Genomic DNA, 18341 nt, shown 5'->3' on the forward strand with positions numbered 1-18341 from the left:
CAGTTCAGTCCAGTTTTATTTATGTAGCTCTGCACCATAACTAAAGTAATCTCAAGGCACTTGGCTGACTTAGTTCAATTCCAAAAATAAAATAAGATTAAGCCCCTGATACAAGGCTCTAAAGCATGGGTATTTCTACTTAAACTCAATGAACTCATCTGCAACAATTTAGTCTCTGAAAAATGAAGTCCTACATTTCAAAAGTCCGCACCACGTCAGGTACAGGCTTCCTCCATGAAAGAACTAACTGTGGCCTGTGAGACCAAAGCAACCAGAGGGACCAGTGAACAGATCAACGCTCCATGCTTACCTCTCTTCTCCCATTTCAGTTGCAGTACCTCCCACAAATGGTAACATGTTTTGCTAAATCAACAGTAACCTCAGAACGTGTACCTGATGGGCGTCCATACCTCATGGGTCCAAGTGGGATCACGACACTGCTTCAGTCTCTCTGCCACACCTTTAATCAGCTGCAGTTCTGCTGCCACCACCTGCCATCCATCCAAGCACCAGTCAAACGTTACAGAGCAGAACTCAGATGCAGTTCCAGAATCTGAGGAATTCATGGCACAGCACACTAACCTGCCCTGTCTCATTGTGAAGCAGGATGTTACAGATGGACTTGAGAGCCTCAACCATCACTTCCTGATCAGGGTTCTCTAAAGGGAAGGAGGATTCCCTCACCACTGTGCCACTCCCTTCTGCCGCCTCTTCCCCGTCTCCCTGTTCACCTTCCACTTGGAATAGAAAAACAGATCACTCAAGGAGGAAGGTTCAGTTTCTCTTCTTATTTGATTATCATACTGAGCGCCAGAAATCCTGCTTTGCTGGATATGGCTACAAATGGACAAACTGCAGAGAAAATACCAAACAGTTAAAAGGATTCTCTCCACAGTTGCCTCAGGACGGGAGATTGGACCGAAAAAAAAAAAGTTTCAGTGCAATCTGTTGGTTTCCTTAGCTAGGAAATTGTTTTTGAATTGGCTCTATATGAATGAATTGGATTATTTTATGAATAATTATGATTACAATGAATTGAATTCCAATTGGCTTGAATTGGACTTTATTATCTAAGTGCCTTGAGATGACATTTGTTGTATTTGGCGCTATATAAATAAAAATGAATTGAATTGAATTGAATCATTCTGACATTATTCTTTTTCTATTTCTCTCCTTGATGTCATAAAAGTAATGATGATTTCAATTCAGTTTATTTATATAGCGCCAAATTACAACAAATGTCATCTCAAGGCACTTAAATAAGTTTGCATTTATTTAAATAAATAAATGCTGCTAAACACATTGTTTACACCTACTGTTCCCACTATCAGTGGGCTATCTGCACTGTAGTTATTGTTTTTTTGCTCTGTTAAATTGTAAACTGTCCTGCGTATTTATTGTGAATTGTCTTGCGTTATTGCACATGCTACTGCACACGTGCCCTTTATGTTGTGTTGTGTAGTTACTGTTCTGTGTAGCACCTGTTGCTACCACTGTATATGGTTAAAATGACAATAAAACCACTTGACTTGACTTGAATAGCATAGTCCAATACAAGCCAATTGGAGTTCAATTTCCTAGCTAAGGAAACCAACACATTGCACTGAAACTTGTCTTCAGTCCAATCTCCTGTCCTGAGCGTGCCTGAGGCGACTGTGGAGAGAAACGACTCCCTTTGAACACGATAAGCTGGAATCACGGCCGTAATAAATGTGTCCCATTTTAACTCAGGGCAGTGATCTATGTTGCAGGTTGAGGACTCATGAAGACCAAATTTGGAGACTAAAGTGGGATGGAAGAATAAAGAACACAGCTTGTGGAGCTACACTTTATTTCTATGTTTAGTAAACTTCACTGTTTAGTTTAAAATACACCCTTTTACTATATTAACCACATGTGGGAAGGCACACATCTCTTCTGCAAAAGCCCTCTCCTCCAGTTTCTAGGTTTACAAGGTAATGATTCAACAGCAGAGAACATTTGGTTCTCCATGGTCTTTTGAAATTTGTTTCAAATACTGGGAGAACTCTATGAGGTCTATCAAACACACCAAAATGTTCACAAATTATGCTGTGGGCGTATCCTGTGACCAAGCTAACCATGGTATGTGGTGGATTTGGAGAGAGACCAGACTGAGCCTAATCTTTTTGACTGGGGTCATCGCTGCCATGGGACCAAGGAAAGTGCAAGTTTCTTTCAGATGGGAGAAGACTGCCTACTACTGAAACATGTGGTTAATGCTGTCAAGGGGTGCAACCAAAACCACGTTTTCCTAAACATAAACATGTAGTTTTCCTTTGAAGCAAAAGACAACAAAAAAATAAAGTGGAGCAAAAATAAATCAAAACTAAAATAACAATGGTGCTAAATGGGTCAAACTTCAGTGTGTCATGTGAGTGAGAGAGAGTGAAAACAAAAAAACGGAAGAACGTCACAAAGCTGTTGCCAAGTTTATTCCAAGTAATGTGCAAACTGTTGAGTAAAATTGGTGAAAGAAGGCTCTGTAGCTGGCTGCTAATATTTGTTTTAGGTTGCCAAGACAACCGACAGCATTGTTGCACTTTACATTGGGGCCATGTCTGTTTGGCTGTGAACTACAGAAATAGCTCACCCTTCTGTATTCTTTGCACACTAGTGGTTAAAGCTACAGCAGGAGATGACAAGCTGAATGCTGCAAGGTTTTCAAATAGTGACCGTAGCTCACATATTGGTATTGATTCATTCAAATGTAATGATATACATTTTTTTATATACTGTATATACATACACACACATATATAGTATCATATTAGTTAAAATGCCCAAGGCTCCTGACCAATCATCCGTTGGGAGTGAGAATGTGTTGAGCAGGAGCAGCAGGATACCTTTGGATATGGTAAAACCATGGAGAAGCATCAAATAATCAGAATAATTACCTTGGCCTTCCACTGGCTGACTCTGGGCTGGTGAGGCAGTACAGGTCGTGGTGATACCAGCATAGCAAGCAAGAATGGACATAGATGAGCATCTGATGAATGGATCCAAAGAATGTTTGTCTCTGGTCAAGATTCGCACCGTTTCCAAACAGGCTAGCAGACAGGAAGGTTGCAGCTCCCTTTTCAGGAAACCAAGCACCAACTCCCCCAGGTGCTGTGCAACACAACAAAGAAGTAAAGTTACACCGATATATTTCTGATGCAAAGATTAGCAATGACTATTTGATCCTTGTAGCTCAACAGCTAATGAGGAAATTTACACATGTATACCAAAAAAACTAAGTTTAATCCAGATCAAAAGGTTTTAGCCTGTTCACAACTAGGTCCATTTTTTAAAAGCATGGCACTGCACTGGAGGCAACTTGTTGCAGTGCTTTCTGGACAAAAGAAGGCAGGATCATGTTCTTTGATTTCTCCAGTGACATGACCCAGCCTGCCCTGTTATGAGAGAAGCAGCAGAAAATGCAGGTGGATACCACCACAATCACCCGGATTACTGACTATGTGCCAAACAGAGCACAGTTTGTGAGACTGAAGGGGTTGTGTGTCTGAGAAGGTGGTCAGCTCCACAGGACCACCGCAGGGACTGTACTCCCTTTACTGCTTACTGGAATCCCACAGTTTCTCTTTCCATTGCACACCTCAGACTTCCAGTACAACTCAGAGTCCTGGCGGTTCCAGAAACTTTCAGATGGCTCTGCAGTTGTTGGATGTATCAGTGATGGACAAGAGGCTGAGTACTGCTCAATCCCTCTGGGACTTGGTGTGGGAACAATCACCTTCTTTTTACTTCAAACATTTTTAAGGATGTTTAGGAAAAGAAAAGAAAAGAAGTATGTTTATTTTTATTGTATGCCAGGTGATACACTTCAAACGTATCACTTATGACTGGATGTCACTCCCTGCTGTGAAGCCCTGACAGGCTTGGAAAGGAAGAAAAAAAGATTAGGGCATGTCAGTGATTCTCATTGCACCCCACTGCTAAACACAGGTTCGCACAGATAACGCAGCTCCATTGGGCAAGGCAGGTTTATCTGTACAGCACAATTCAACTACAAGGCAATTCAAAGTGCTTTACAGAGACATTCAAACAGTAGAAATAAAAAGCACGATTTAAATTTTAAACAAAAAAGAAAGAAATAAGAACAATAGATAAAATCAGGAGTTAAAATATGATTAAGTTTTGAAACTCAAGCTTCAGATTTGGAGCTTTATCCAAACGCAGCTGAAATAGATGCGTCTTCAGCCTGGACTTAAATCCACTGAGTGTTTCAGCTGATCTGAGGCTTTCTGGGAGTTTGTTCCAGACATGTGGAGCATAGAAGCTGAACGCAGCTTCTCCATGTCTGGTTCTGACTCTGGGAACTGATAGAAGACCGGATCCAGATGACCTGAGGGGTCTGGAAGGAGCCCTGGCCTCTGCCACCACGGAGGGACCTGTTGTCTCAGGCACATCCAGAAAGGTTGGCTCTAAGGGCCCGGACCGTGAGTGGTTCAATCTAAAACCTGTAGGACTGCCTCAGAACGTCATTGAGACAATCCAGAATGCGAGGGCTCCTTCTACACGCTCTCTTTATGGTCCATTTCTGAGCAATGGTGCTCTGATTTGAAAGAGAAACCATTTCAGTGCTCTGTGGCTGTGAAATGAGCTTTCCTCCAGGATCTGATGGACAGAGGAAAAGCTTTTTCTACCATCAAAGTGTACCTAGCAGCAATTTCAGCCTGCCATGTTGGTTTTGAGGGGAAAGCTGGGGCAGCATCCCTTAATGAGTCAGTTCATGGGGGGGGGACTTGCCACAAGCTCCCTGTCTTCAAACCTTTGGCTCCATCGTGGGACCTCCCTTTGGTATTAGAAGCTTTTACTGTTCCCCCTTTAAAAACAGCGCTGTTGTTGCCGCTTGCCTCAGCCAAGCATGTGGGTGAGATCTATGCACTCTCAGTACACCCAGCATGTACAAAGCTGCTCATTCGTAGCAAGGAAGAGGTGAGCGACTTCGAATAAGATGCCTGTGCAGTGCCAGCCCTATAGGGGGAGGGCCCTCACCCTCCCTGCCACTGACAGGCTTGTCTCCAGCCAATCTTGGCTGGAAGAGTGCAATAGGAGCTTCTGATGAGGTCATGCTACTCAGAGAATCAGGGTTACGCAGGTAACCTGAAGTTTTTCCAAGTGTTTGATTGTGTAATACTGTTTTCTGCCACGAGAGGGAGTCTAACTGAACCACTGCCCTGGAATGATGTCTGGCAGACATAGTAGTAGAATGAAAGGTGTAAATGCAGCAGTGCATGAGCATGCATCATGTGAGTCCACTGCTGTCCTCTTCACCAATAGTTTGCCGTCGCATATTTTTGTTAACTATTACTGGTATATCACATTAGTTAAAGACTTACAGTCACATCTGAAGGGAAGGCTTTCTCATGGACACAAAAAAAAGAAAAAAAGAAAAACAATACAAAAAAAAACCTTTTTGGTGTTAATCTGAATGGCAAAATCCTAACCCTTACCCCAGTAATGTGTGCAAAAGAAATAACCCTTGTTAGTCATGAGATTAGCTAAACAGTATGTGCGATGTTCAGCACTGTTAACCCTGAGGAATGACATGCTTGTGAACAGTGCATGTGTGACTGAAACTGACTAACTTGACTCCTGATGGACTGACATCCTCTTTAAGACTCTAACAAGCTCTGACGTCAGCTGGGACTCAGGACCTCCCTGACACGCACAGCATGTACACAGAGCACAGCTGTTTGTGCTGTTCGTCCTGCCAAAGCTCCTGCTACTATACCAAACACAATGGCATACCTCTACATTGAGTTGCCTGTGGTATGAAATGCGCTATATAAATAAAGATGCCTTGTCTTGCATTGCAATTAAATAGTTCTGTATAAGACAGACAAGCATATATGCCAATGTGTTGTTAGCAAGTGATCAATAGTACTTGAAAAAAAACAAAGTGTAGTTTCATTGACTGAATGTATGTTGCTGCATCATGTGATGTGATGTGATGTGATTTAAAACATTACAACAATACATGCCCAGTAATATTGTTGTAATGTTTTAAATGCTTGAACGCAGTTTTTCTAGAGAAGATAATTGTTTTGTATATGTGATTATCGTCCATTGACTCTTTTGGGCTTTCACATGCGCGAGCATACCAACTAACCGGTGAGTTACATGGTGTTTATAAAGTTGTTTTGTAACGTCCCCATGCCAGTAATGTGAGAACCATGCATATGGTTTTGATGGTAAGGCTTGTGACTTTATTGTCGGATGGTTTATAAAGTGGTGTGACGTTTCTGCAGTGTGCAAGTTGTTGTTTTACGTGGAAGGGTTAGCGCTTGCCCCTAGCCACCACGTATTAGCCTCGCATGACAGGCTGAGCGAACAGCGCAATCTCCACACAGGGAGCGCAGATTTGCACCTCTCTGTGTCCTACTATCAGTATTTGACAACCTCTAGCAATGGAAATGCGTTTCAAATGCCCCGGAGTTCCCCTTTAACATCAGTTGGACCTACATCTTCATTTCCTTTGGATCATTCTACAATAAATGACCTCGTCAGAGCTCAACTTTTAATTCCCAGTTTGTCGGAACTCAGCCAAAATTTTGAACAAAAAGATTTTTTGTCAATTTTAGGGCAGTTTTTCTAAGTCTTAAATAGTCCTTGTTGCTACTCGTACCTTTTGCAGCTTTTCATCCTAAAGGACCGGGTAAGCAAACATGGAGAGAGACAGATGATACAGGTGAGACACAAAGCTGGTGTTCATTTTCTGCTTAGTGTAAATGACCTGCAAAATGGACACTTTGTTTCTAGGACATCTTGGCACCTCTATGTGAACAAAGTATGAGCCTCAGAATGTGGCATCTTTGGTAAAAGTATTGTTGCAAAAAGTGCACATCTGACATCTAAGTCTTCATTTAATGTTGTAAATAAGTCCTGAGCAACAACAAGAAAACTAGGGATATTTCATTGAATGTTCAGGATTCAGGATTCAGTGTTAAGCTGGAAATGTGAAGAGTACCTCTCTGTCATGCTCTTCTCCCCTCCTGAATGTGAAGCACTGGCTCATCTGGAGGAAAGAAGGAGACCCCCAGCCACGGAGGACCATGATCCCAAGAGGAAGGAAGTAGAAAAACAGGAGAGACAGGGGGCAGATGGCAGGAAGGAAGAAGAAGAAACTGTGACTAAATGTGACTAAATCATGAAATGTTTCAAAATAGTAGCATCTTACAATAACTTCCAAATGTAATAAAGGAAGTTTTATTAAGTATAAACTTATGCTAAGTATGCTAAGACTTTGCATACTTAGCATTAGTTTGTGTGTGAAGAAAGTTGCAGGTCAGATGGATTTTATTGAAAGTACAGTCCCAAAGTATAACCTCCAAAGAAGAGCAAATGTACGTATTCTTTTCTTCCAGTGTTTTGATCTGGGCAGATTTGTGTGATTACAGGTCACACGTGTGTTAAGTTACTGCTGCTACGTGAGTAAAAAGTAACCTGTGACCTAATCCCAGCACATGTTCATATCTTTTACGAGTGAATAAGTAAACACTTTCATTTGAATCACTTTTGTTTCTTTTCACTTTGCTTGCTGTCCCTGTGTGTATTTGCGAATATGTTCTATAACACAAATAATAACAACACAGTGTGCTGCTTTTACACAGTGTGCTGCTTTTACACAGTGTGCTGTTTTTACACAGTGTGCTGCTGCTTTTACACAGTGTGCTGCCGTTTTTACACAGTGTGCTGCCGTTTTTACACAGTGTGCTGCCGTTTTTACACAGTGTGCTGCTGCTTTTACACAGTGTGCTGCCGTTTTTACACAGTGTGCTGCCGTTTTTACACAGTGTGCTGCCGTTTTTACACAGTGTGCCGTTTTTACACAGTGTGCCGCTTTTACACAGTGTGCCGTTTTTACAGTGTGCCGCTTTTACACAGTGTGCCGTTTTTACACAGTGTGTCGTTTTTACACAGTGTGCCGCTTTTACACAGTGTGCCGCTTTTACACAGTGTGCTGTTTTTACACAGTGTGCTGCTGCTTTTACACAGTGTGCTGTTTTTACACAGTGTGCTGCTTTTACACAGTGTGCTGCTTTTACACAGTGTGCTGTTTTTACACAGTGTGCTGTTTTTACACAGTGTGCTGCTTTTACACAGTGTGCTGTTTTTACACAGTGTGCTGTTTTTACACAGTGTGCTGTTTTTACACAGTGTGCTGCTTTTACACAGTGTGCTGTTTTTACACAGTGTGCTGTTTTTACACAGTGTGCTGCTTTTGCACAGTGTGCTGTTTTTACACAGTGTGCTGCTTTTACACAGTGTGCTGTTTTTACACAGTGTGCTGCTTTTACACAGTGTGCTGTTTTTACACAGTGTGCCGTTTTTACACAGTGTGCCGTTTTTACACAGTGTGCCGTTTTTACACAGTGTGCTGCTTTTACACAGTGTGCTGTTTTTACACAGTGTGCTGTTTTTACACAGTGTGCCGTTTTTACACAGTGTGCTGCTTTTACACAGTGTGCTGTTTTTACACAGTGTGCTGCTTTTACACAGTGTGCTGTTTTTACACAGTGTGCTGCTTTTACACAGTGTGCTGTTTTTACACAGTGTGCTGTTTTTACACAGTGTGCTGCTTTTACACAGTGTGCTGTTTTTACACAGTGTGCCGTTTTTACACAGTGTGCCGTTTTTACACAGTGTGCTGCTTTTACACAGTGTGCTGTTTTTACACAGTGTGCTGTTTTTACACAGTGTGCCGTTTTTACACAGTGTGCTGCTTTTACACAGTGTGCTGTTTTTACACAGTGTGCTGTTTTTACACAGTGTGCTGCTTTTACACAGTGTGCTGTTTTTACACAGTGTGCTGCTTTTACACAGTGTGCTGTTTTTACACAGTGTGCTGTTTTTACACAGTGTGCTGCTTTTACACAGTGTGCTGTTTTTACACAGTGTGCCGTTTTTACACAGTGTGCTGCTTTTACACAGTGTGCTGCTTTTACACAGTGTGCTGTTTTTACACAGTGTGCCGTTTTTACACAGTGTGCTGCTTTTACACAGTGTGCCGTTTTTACACAGTGTGCCGTTTTTACACAATGTGCTGCTTTTACACAGTGTGCTGCTTTTACACAGTGTGCTGTTTTTACACAGTGTGCTGCTGCTTTTACACAGTGTGCTGCTTTTACAGTGTGCCATTTTTACACAGTGTGCCGTTTTTACACAGTGTGCTGCTTTTACACAGTGTGCTGCTTTTACACAGTGTGCTGTTTTTACACAGTGTGCTGCTGCTTTTACACAGTGTGCCATTTTTACACAGTGTGCTGTTTTTACACAGTGTGCCGTTTTTACACAGTGTGCTGCTTTTACACAGTGTGCTGCTTTTACACAGTGTGCTGCTGCTTTTACACAGTGTGCCGTTTTTACACAGTGTGCTGTTTTTACACAGTGTGCTGTTTTTACACAGTGTGCTGCTTTTACACAGTGTGCTGCTGTTTTTACACAGTGTGCTGCTGTTTTTACACAGTGTGCTGCTGTTTTTACACAGTGTGCCGTTTTTACACAGTGTGCCGTTTTTACACAGTGTGCCGCTTTTACACAGTGTGCTGCTTTTACACAGTGTGCTGTTTTTACACAGTGTGCTGTTTTTACACAGTGTGCTGCTTTTACACAGTGTGCTGCTGTTTTTACACAGTGTGCTGTTTTTACACAGTGTGCTGCTTTTACACAGTGTGCTGTTTTTACACAGTGTGCTGTTTTTACACAGTGTGCTGTTTTTACACAGTGTGCTGCTGTTTTTACAGTGTGCTGTTTTTACACAGTGTGCTGTTTTTACACAGTGTGCTGTTTTTACACAGTGTGCTGCTTTTACACAGTGTGCTGTTTTTACACAGTGTGCTGTTTTTACACAGTGTGCTGTTTTTACACAGTGTGCTGCTTTTACACAGTGTGCTGTTTTTACACAGTGTGCTGTTTTTACACAGTGTGCTGTTTTTACACAGTGTGCTGCTTTTACACAGTGTGCTGTTTTTACACAGTGTGCTGCTTTTACACAGTGTGCTGTTTTTACACAGTGTGCCGTTTTTACACAGTGTGCCGCTTTTACACAGTGTGCCGTTTTTACACAGTGTGCCGTTTTTACACAGTGTGCCGTTTTTACACAGTGTGCCGTTTTTACACAGTGTGCTGCTTTTACACAGTGTGCTGTTTTTACACAGTGTGCTGTTTTTACACAGTGTGCTGCTTTTACACAGTGTGCTGCTTTTACACAGTGTGCCGTTTTTACACAGTGTGCTGTTTTTACAGTGTGCCATTTTTACACAGTGTGCCGTTTTTACACAGTGTGCTGCTTTTACACAGTGTGCTGTTTTTACACAGTGTGCTGCTGCTTTTACACAGTGTGCCATTTTTACACAGTGTGCTGTTTTTACACAGTGTGCCGTTTTTACACAGTGTGCTGCTTTTACACAGTGTGCTGCTGCTTTTACACAGTGTGCCGTTTTTACACAGTGTGCTGTTTTTACACAGTGTGCTGTTTTTACACAGTGTGCTGTTTTTACAGTGTGCCGTTTTTACACAGTGTGCTGCTTTTACACAGTGTGCTGTTTTTACACAGTGTACACAGTGTGCTGTTTTTACACAGTGTGCCGTTTTTACACAGTGTGCTGCTTTTACACAGTGTGCTGTTTTTACACAGTGTGCTGCTGCTTTTACACAGTGTGCTGTTTTTACACAGTGTGCCGTTTTTACACAGTGTGCTGCTTTTACACAGTGTGCTGTTTTTACACAGTGTGCTGCTGTTTTTACACAGTGTGCTGCTGTTTTTACACAGTGTGCTGTTTTTACACAGTGTGCTGTTTTTACACAGTGTGCTGCTGTTTTTGCAGTGTGCTGTTTTTACACAGTGTGCTGCTGTTTTTACACAGTGTGCTGCTTTTACACAGTGTGCTGCTTTTACACAGTGTGCTGTTTTTACACAGTGTGCTGTTTTTACACAGTGTGCTGCTTTTGCACAGTGTGCTGTTTTTACACAGTGTGCTGCTTTTACACAGTGTGCTGTTTTTACACAGTGTGCTGCTTTTACACAGTGTGCTGTTTTTACACAGTGTGCCGTTTTTACACAGTGTGCCGTTTTTACACAGTGTGCTGTTTTTACACAGTGTGCTGCTTTTACACAGTGTGCTGTTTTTACACAGTGTGCTGTTTTTACACAGTGTGCCGTTTTTACACAGTGTGCTGCTTTTACACAGTGTGCTGTTTTTACACAGTGTGCTGCTTTTACACAGTGTGCTGTTTTTACACAGTGTGCTGCTTTTACACAGTGTGCTGTTTTTACACAGTGTGCTGTTTTTACACAGTGTGCTGCTTTTACACAGTGTGCTGTTTTTACACAGTGTGCCGTTTTTACACAGTGTGCCGTTTTTACACAGTGTGCTGCTTTTACACAGTGTGCTGTTTTTACACAGTGTGCTGTTTTTACACAGTGTGCCGTTTTTACACAGTGTGCTGCTTTTACACAGTGTGCTGTTTTTACACAGTGTGCTGCTTTTACACAGTGTGCTGTTTTTACACAGTGTGCTGCTTTTACACAGTGTGCTGTTTTTACACAGTGTGCTGTTTTTACACAGTGTGCTGCTTTTACACAGTGTGCTGTTTTTACACAGTGTGCCGTTTTTACACAGTGTGCTGCTTTTACACAGTGTGCTGCTTTTACACAGTGTGCTGTTTTTACACAGTGTGCCGTTTTTACACAGTGTGCTGCTTTTACACAGTGTGCCGTTTTTACACAGTGTGCCGTTTTTACACAATGTGCTGCTTTTACACAGTGTGCTGCTTTTACACAGTGTGCTGTTTTTACACAGTGTGCTGCTGCTTTTACACAGTGTGCTGCTTTTACAGTGTGCCATTTTTACACAGTGTGCCGTTTTTACACAGTGTGCTGCTTTTACACAGTGTGCTGCTTTTACACAGTGTGCTGTTTTTACACAGTGTGCTGCTGCTTTTACACAGTGTGCCATTTTTACACAGTGTGCTGTTTTTACACAGTGTGCCGTTTTTACACAGTGTGCTGCTTTTACACAGTGTGCTGCTTTTACACAGTGTGCTGCTGCTTTTACACAGTGTGCCGTTTTTACACAGTGTGCTGTTTTTACACAGTGTGCTGTTTTTACACAGTGTGCTGCTTTTACACAGTGTGCTGCTGTTTTTACACAGTGTGCTGCTGTTTTTACACAGTGTGCTGCTGTTTTTACACAGTGTGCCGTTTTTACACAGTGTGCCGTTTTTACACAGTGTGCCGCTTTTACACAGTGTGCTGCTTTTACACAGTGTGCTGTTTTTACACAGTGTGCTGTTTTTACACAGTGTGCTGCTTTTACACAGTGTGCTGCTGTTTTTACACAGTGTGCTGTTTTTACACAGTGTGCTGCTTTTACACAGTGTGCTGTTTTTACACAGTGTGCTGTTTTTACACAGTGTGCTGTTTTTACACAGTGTGCTGCTGTTTTTACAGTGTGCTGTTTTTACACAGTGTGCTGTTTTTACACAGTGTGCTGTTTTTACACAGTGTGCTGTTTTTACACAGTGTGCTGTTTTTACACAGTGTGCTGCTTTTACACAGTGTGCTGTTTTTACACAGTGTGCTGTTTTTACACAGTGTGCTGTTTTTACACAGTGTGCTGCTTTTACACAGTGTGCTGTTTTTACACAGTGTGCTGCTTTTACACAGTGTGCTGTTTTTACACAGTGTGCCGTTTTTACACAGTGTGCCGCTTTTACACAGTGTGCCGTTTTTACACAGTGTGCCGTTTTTACACAGTGTGCCGTTTTTACACAGTGTGCCGTTTTTACACAGTGTGCTGCTTTTACACAGTGTGCTGTTTTTACACAGTGTGCTGTTTTTACACAGTGTGCTGCTTTTACACAGTGTGCTGCTTTTACACAGTGTGCCGTTTTTACACAGTGTGCTGTTTTTACAGTGTGCCATTTTTACACAGTGTGCCGTTTTTACACAGTGTGCTGCTTTTACACAGTGTGCTGTTTTTACACAGTGTGCTGCTGCTTTTACACAGTGTGCCATTTTTACACAGTGTGCTGTTTTTACACAGTGTGCCGTTTTTACACAGTGTGCTGCTTTTACACAGTGTGCTGCTGCTTTTACACAGTGTGCCGTTTTTACACAGTGTGCTGTTTTTACACAGTGTGCTGTTTTTACACAGTGTGCTGTTTTTACAGTGTGCCGTTTTTACACAGTGTGCTGCTTTTACACAGTGTGCTGTTTTTACACAGTGTACACAGTGTGCTGTTTTTACACAGTGTGCCGTTTTTACACAGTGTGCTGCTTTTACACAGTGTGCTGTTTTTACACAGTGTGCTGCTGCTTTTACACAGTGTGCTGTTTTTACACAGTGTGCCGTTTTTACACAGTGTGCTGCTTTTACACAGTGTGCTGTTTTTACACAGTGTGCTGCTGTTTTTACACAGTGTGCTGCTGTTTTTACACAGTGTGCTGTTTTTACACAGTGTGCTGTTTTTACACAGTGTGCTGCTGTTTTTGCAGTGTGCTGTTTTTACACAGTGTGCTGCTGTTTTTACACAGTGTGCTGCTTTTACACAGTGTGCTGCTGTTTTTACACAGTGTGCTGTTTTTACACAGTGTGCTGCTGTTTTTACACAGTGTGCTGTTTTTACACAGTGTGCTGCTGTTTTTACACAGTGTGCTGTTTTTACACAGTGTGCCGTTTTTACACAGTGTGCCGTTTTTACAGTGTGCTGCTTTTACACAGTGTGCTGCTTTTACACAGTGTGCTGCTTTTACACAGTGTGCTGTTTTTACACAGTGTGCTGCTTTTACACAGTGTGCCGTTTTTACACAGTGTGCCGTTTTTACACAGTGTGCCGCTTTTACACAGTGTGCTGTTTTTACACAGTGTGCTGTTTTTACACAGTGTGCTGCTTTTACACAGTGTGCTGTTTTTACACAGTGTGCTGCTGTTTTTACACAGTGTGCTGCTTTTACACAGTGTGCTGTTTTTACACAGTGTGCTGCTTTTACACAGTGTGCTGCTTTTACACAGTGTGCCGTTTTTACACAGTGTGCTGCTTTTACACAGTGTGCCGTTTTTACACAGTGTGCTGCTTTTACACAGTGTGCTGTTTTTACACAGTGTGCTGCTTTTACACAATGTGCCGTTTTTACACAGTGTGCTGCTGCTTTTACACAGTGTGCTGTTTTTACACAGTGTGCTGCTTTTACACAATGTGCCGTTTTTACACAGTGTGCTGCTGCTTTTACACAGTGTGCTGTTTTTACACAGTGTGCTGCTGCTTTTACACAGTGTGCTGTTTTTACACAGTGTGCTGCTGCTTTTACACAGTGTGCTGTTTTTACACAGTGTGCTGTTTTTACACAGTGTGCTGCTTTTACACAGTGTGCTGCTGCTTTTACACAGTGTGCTGTTTTTACACAGTGTGCTGCTTTTACACAGTGTGCTGCTTTTACACAATGTGCCGTTTTTACACAGTGTGCTGCTTTTACACAGTGTGCTGCTTTTACACAGTGTGCTGTTTTTACACAGTGTGCTGTTTTTACACAGTGTGCCGTTTTTACACAGTGTGCCGCTTTTACACAGTGTGCTGCTTTTACACAGTGTGCTGTTTTTACACAGTGTGCCGCTTTTACACAGTGTGCTGCTTTTACACAGTGTGCTGTTTTTACACAGTGTGCCGCTTTTACACAGTGTGCTGCTTTTACACAGTGTGCTGCTTTTACACAGTGTGCTGCTTTTACACAGTGTGCTGCTTTTACACAGTGTGCTGTTTTTACACAGTGTGCCGCTTTTACACAGTGTGCCGTTTTTACACAGTGTGCCGTTTTTACACAGTGTGCCGCTTTTACACAGTGTGCTGCTTTTACACAGTGTGCCGTTTTTACACAGTGTGCTGTTTTTACACAGTGTGCTGCTTTTACACAGTGTGCTGCTTTTACACCGTGTGCCGTTTTTACACAGTGTGCTGCTTTTACACAGTGTGCCGTTTTTACACAGTGTGCCGTTTTTACACAGTGTGCTGCTGCTTTTACACAGTGTGCTGTTTTTACACAGTGTGCCGTTTTTACACAGTGTGCTGTTTTTACACAGTGTGCTGCTTTTACACAGTGTGCTGCTGCTTTTACACAGTGTGCTGTTTTTACACAGTGTGCCGTTTTTACACAGTGTGCTGCTTTTACACAATGTGCTGCTTTTACACAGTGTGCCGTTTTTACACAGTGTGCTGCTTTTACACAGTGTGCTGCTTTTAAAATGGTTTGATGGACACAGCGAGATAAACTTCCATCTAATCTTCTTTATTTTCTTCGGTGTTCTCTGTACTGACTGTAAAAGAGTGGATGGTCTGCACTTGCCCAAAGACTTGTGGAGTGGAGGGGCATCAAACTGCCAACCATGCAGTCAGTGGGCAACCCACTGTACCAACTCAGCCACGGTCCTCGTTCATGCACATTTCATTTGAAATTATACAGATTTTTTGTGGTTGTTTTTGGGCAAAGCTTCACTCTCTTTGCCCCCCCAGTACAGTGAGGGGGCGTCACATATGTCACATGCATCCTTCCATATACCACTCTGTTATATAAAGTTCATCCACACCCCCAGTCGCTCAAAGCCACACTCTGCAGTTGCCATTTATTAATTGTCGTAACTGTGCCCTTTTGAAATGATTGTGTGATACTGAAGAAATACTTCTAAAGCATTTAGGTATTCATGCTTCTAAGACAATGTAATGAATAAACCAGAGAAGACTCAACGTGATGAAGGTATATAACAAAGACTATTCAACTTATATAGCTGAGTCTTCTTTAACACTAAGCTCCTCATCCCTGAGAGCTCTTTAGCGGAGTGGGATTTGACTAGGCTGTGTGACTATTTGTGTATCAGAGAATCTAATCCTATTGCCTTCAAGATCAACTCCCACAGAGTCTTCGGCTGCGGGAACCATGAAGAACAGCTCATCTGGGGTTGGCCGACTCTGTGTGGGAACAATCAAGTGGCTCTGTCATATTTTGTCCATTTAAGAAAAGGACTGACATCTGTTTACATGGAACTTTAAAGAAACAGTCATGTTTGAAAGGAGTTTTAAAGATATTTTGAGCTATAATGTTTTTATTTGTTCAACATCTGAGTAACAGAATGCTTCAATGACCTGCAAAAGAAAACTAAGAGCTGAGAACTAAAAGCTAAGAACTTTTTGACCACTTCTGCACATTCTTTTAGGTCTGCACAGTGCCAGGGAAGAACAGAGCCACCTGTCTGCTTCAGGCAGCAGGAGCATGGCAGCCGGACACATGAATGCCATCCTGCCATGACTGTGTGACTGCAGCAGTGATGGAACGCTGCCAGCCGGCTCTGCCACGTGCCACTGCCGTCTGTGAGGATCAACATGTGTCTACCTGAGAAAGCTCTGCGGCCGGCATGCTGAGGCACAGCAGACCTGAGAGGAAAAGCTTGTTTTTACACCAAAAGTGTGGTAAATAGGAAAAAAAGGAATATTGCAATATTTTGCATAAGAAATATCAATTTGCTATTAAATGACTACACCTATGTAGTGAGAGTGGTGCATTCAAAGTCCATAAGCAGAGACTTATTTATTTCTCAAAGCCGGGAAAATGTAGTCGTGAATAGTTAAACTGATAAGACGAATACATTTTTTAAAAATGTACAGACTTTGAGAAAAATAGTTAACAATGAGCCCAGAAATGAAGAGTTCAAATAATAGCAATATCCTGTTGGGCTAGCACCGAACTTGTATGAGTCCTTCTGACATATGGGACTGGTCTTAAAGCCCCCCCCACCCCCCACCCCCCCCCCCACCCCACCAGCTGACCTTACTTCGGTCTGCAGGTAGGTCCAGCTCCTTAATGCTCCTTATTACAGCAGGGACTGAATCTTGTGTTGCTGTGTCTGTTGCTTAGTGTCCATGTGAACAGTGGCTCAAATAATGATGAAAAGATGTCCGACAGAGTGACAACCCCACAGAGACCCCCCAGCTGTGGATGCCCCCCTGCACACACTCAGTTAGAGACCTGTTGGTGAACATACTGAAACAGCTCATGAGCAGGCATTTCTGCTTCAGACAGGAAATAGCATCTTTAACTTCACCAGCAAATCAAAAAGCACTGCTGTGTCACAGGTACATGACAGATTTCCCCAACATGTATGTTATAATAGCATTATAAATAATGTGCACAACTATCCTCAATACAAAACAATGGACATCAATCTAAGTGGTAAAAAAGAATGGTTGGATGGGAAACAGAAATCAGCTGAGGCAGAGATGCCTGATGATGATGCTGATGCTGCCAGGCGCGCGCATGTTTACCTCTCTGTTGAAGCCTTGCAGCGCCGCCAGCGCGCTCTCCTGCTCTCCGGTCTCCATTTGCGCTATGATAACCCGTAAATCCATTCCCATGCTCATGCTTTGTCCTGGAATCAGCGTCACAACGAGATGCGGTGTGCGTGCGTTTGTGCCCCAGGCTGCAGGCTAAATGCGGGCTGGGAGCTACCACCGCCCACCTATGACTGCAGGATGTGTGCAGGATGTGTGCATTCCTCAGAGAACAGAAGCTTAGGGGGGATTTGCGCACACCCAGTGCTGCGTTTCATGTCCCCGGGAAATACCCATTTAATTTTTTTTTGGATATTTTAGACTACTCTTAGGAAATGCTTTTGGTTATTTTCCCCCAGATCTCACCTTACACCTTGCATCGTAAATTATTTATAGGGTCTCAAATATCAAATTTACATAAATCCGGACCCTCGAGTAATGTTGAGGAAGGACATGACGGCATCGCGGGAGGGTGAAAAAAAAACAAACCGTAGCACCTGATTGTATTTTAACTGCCTAACCCCTTAGCATTCCTGGTGATTTGCCTGAAGGAACGCCTGAAAACTGCACTTTTTCTTAAACGATCACTGTAGATTTTTCTACCTTCGCCTAGATTTAAAAAAAAAAAAAAGTACCATGAAACAGGCTTGTAATAGCTAAAAGGCCTTAAAGATGGACTCAAACAGTGCCAACAGTTCCTAGAAATGTTTTTATTCCATATTTAATATCTGTATAGGGTTAGGGTTATTATTAGATTAGATTATACACCCTTTTCTGTATGGATATGTCTAGGCGACTTTGTACAGGGCCATTTGGAAAATGATAAAAATAATATTAAAAGTAATAAAAAAAATAATTAAGGGGGGGTTGGGGGCGCCAGCACCGGGTTTCGCCCGGGGCGTAAATCAGTGTCGGACCGCCACTGGTGGCACAACATGGAGATCATTTAAAAGAAAAAACACACAAGTGGGAATCAGATGGATTCCAGAAAACTGTCC

General features: G+C 42.4%; 1 protein-coding gene across 2 annotated transcripts in view; it reads right to left on the reverse strand.

Moving 5' to 3' along the window:
• Positions 1-17586, reverse strand: part of ric8a (RIC8 guanine nucleotide exchange factor A) — a 38980-nt gene extending 21394 nt beyond the window's left edge. The window contains exons 1-6 of one of the 2 annotated variants that reach the window (XM_075469208.1): positions 17338-17586; positions 6995-7042; positions 6653-6670; positions 2916-3129; positions 583-737; positions 411-491 (exon numbers count right to left, since the gene is read on the reverse strand). In XM_075469208.1, coding sequence (XP_075325323.1) covers positions 411-491; positions 583-737; positions 2916-3129; positions 6653-6670; positions 6995-7042; positions 17338-17433 — 612 coding nt within the window. In that variant the 5' untranslated portion in view covers positions 17434-17586. The remainder of the gene's footprint in view (positions 1-410; positions 492-582; positions 738-2915; positions 3130-6652; positions 6671-6994; positions 7043-17337) is intronic. The other variant, XM_075469211.1, reaches the window with a different exon arrangement.
• Between the last annotated feature and the right edge of the window lie 755 nt (positions 17587-18341).

The sequence above is a fragment of the Odontesthes bonariensis genome, chromosome 7 (assembly GCF_027942865.1).
Source record: "Odontesthes bonariensis isolate fOdoBon6 chromosome 7, fOdoBon6.hap1, whole genome shotgun sequence".
Taxonomy (NCBI): domain Eukaryota; kingdom Metazoa; phylum Chordata; class Actinopteri; order Atheriniformes; family Atherinopsidae; genus Odontesthes; species Odontesthes bonariensis.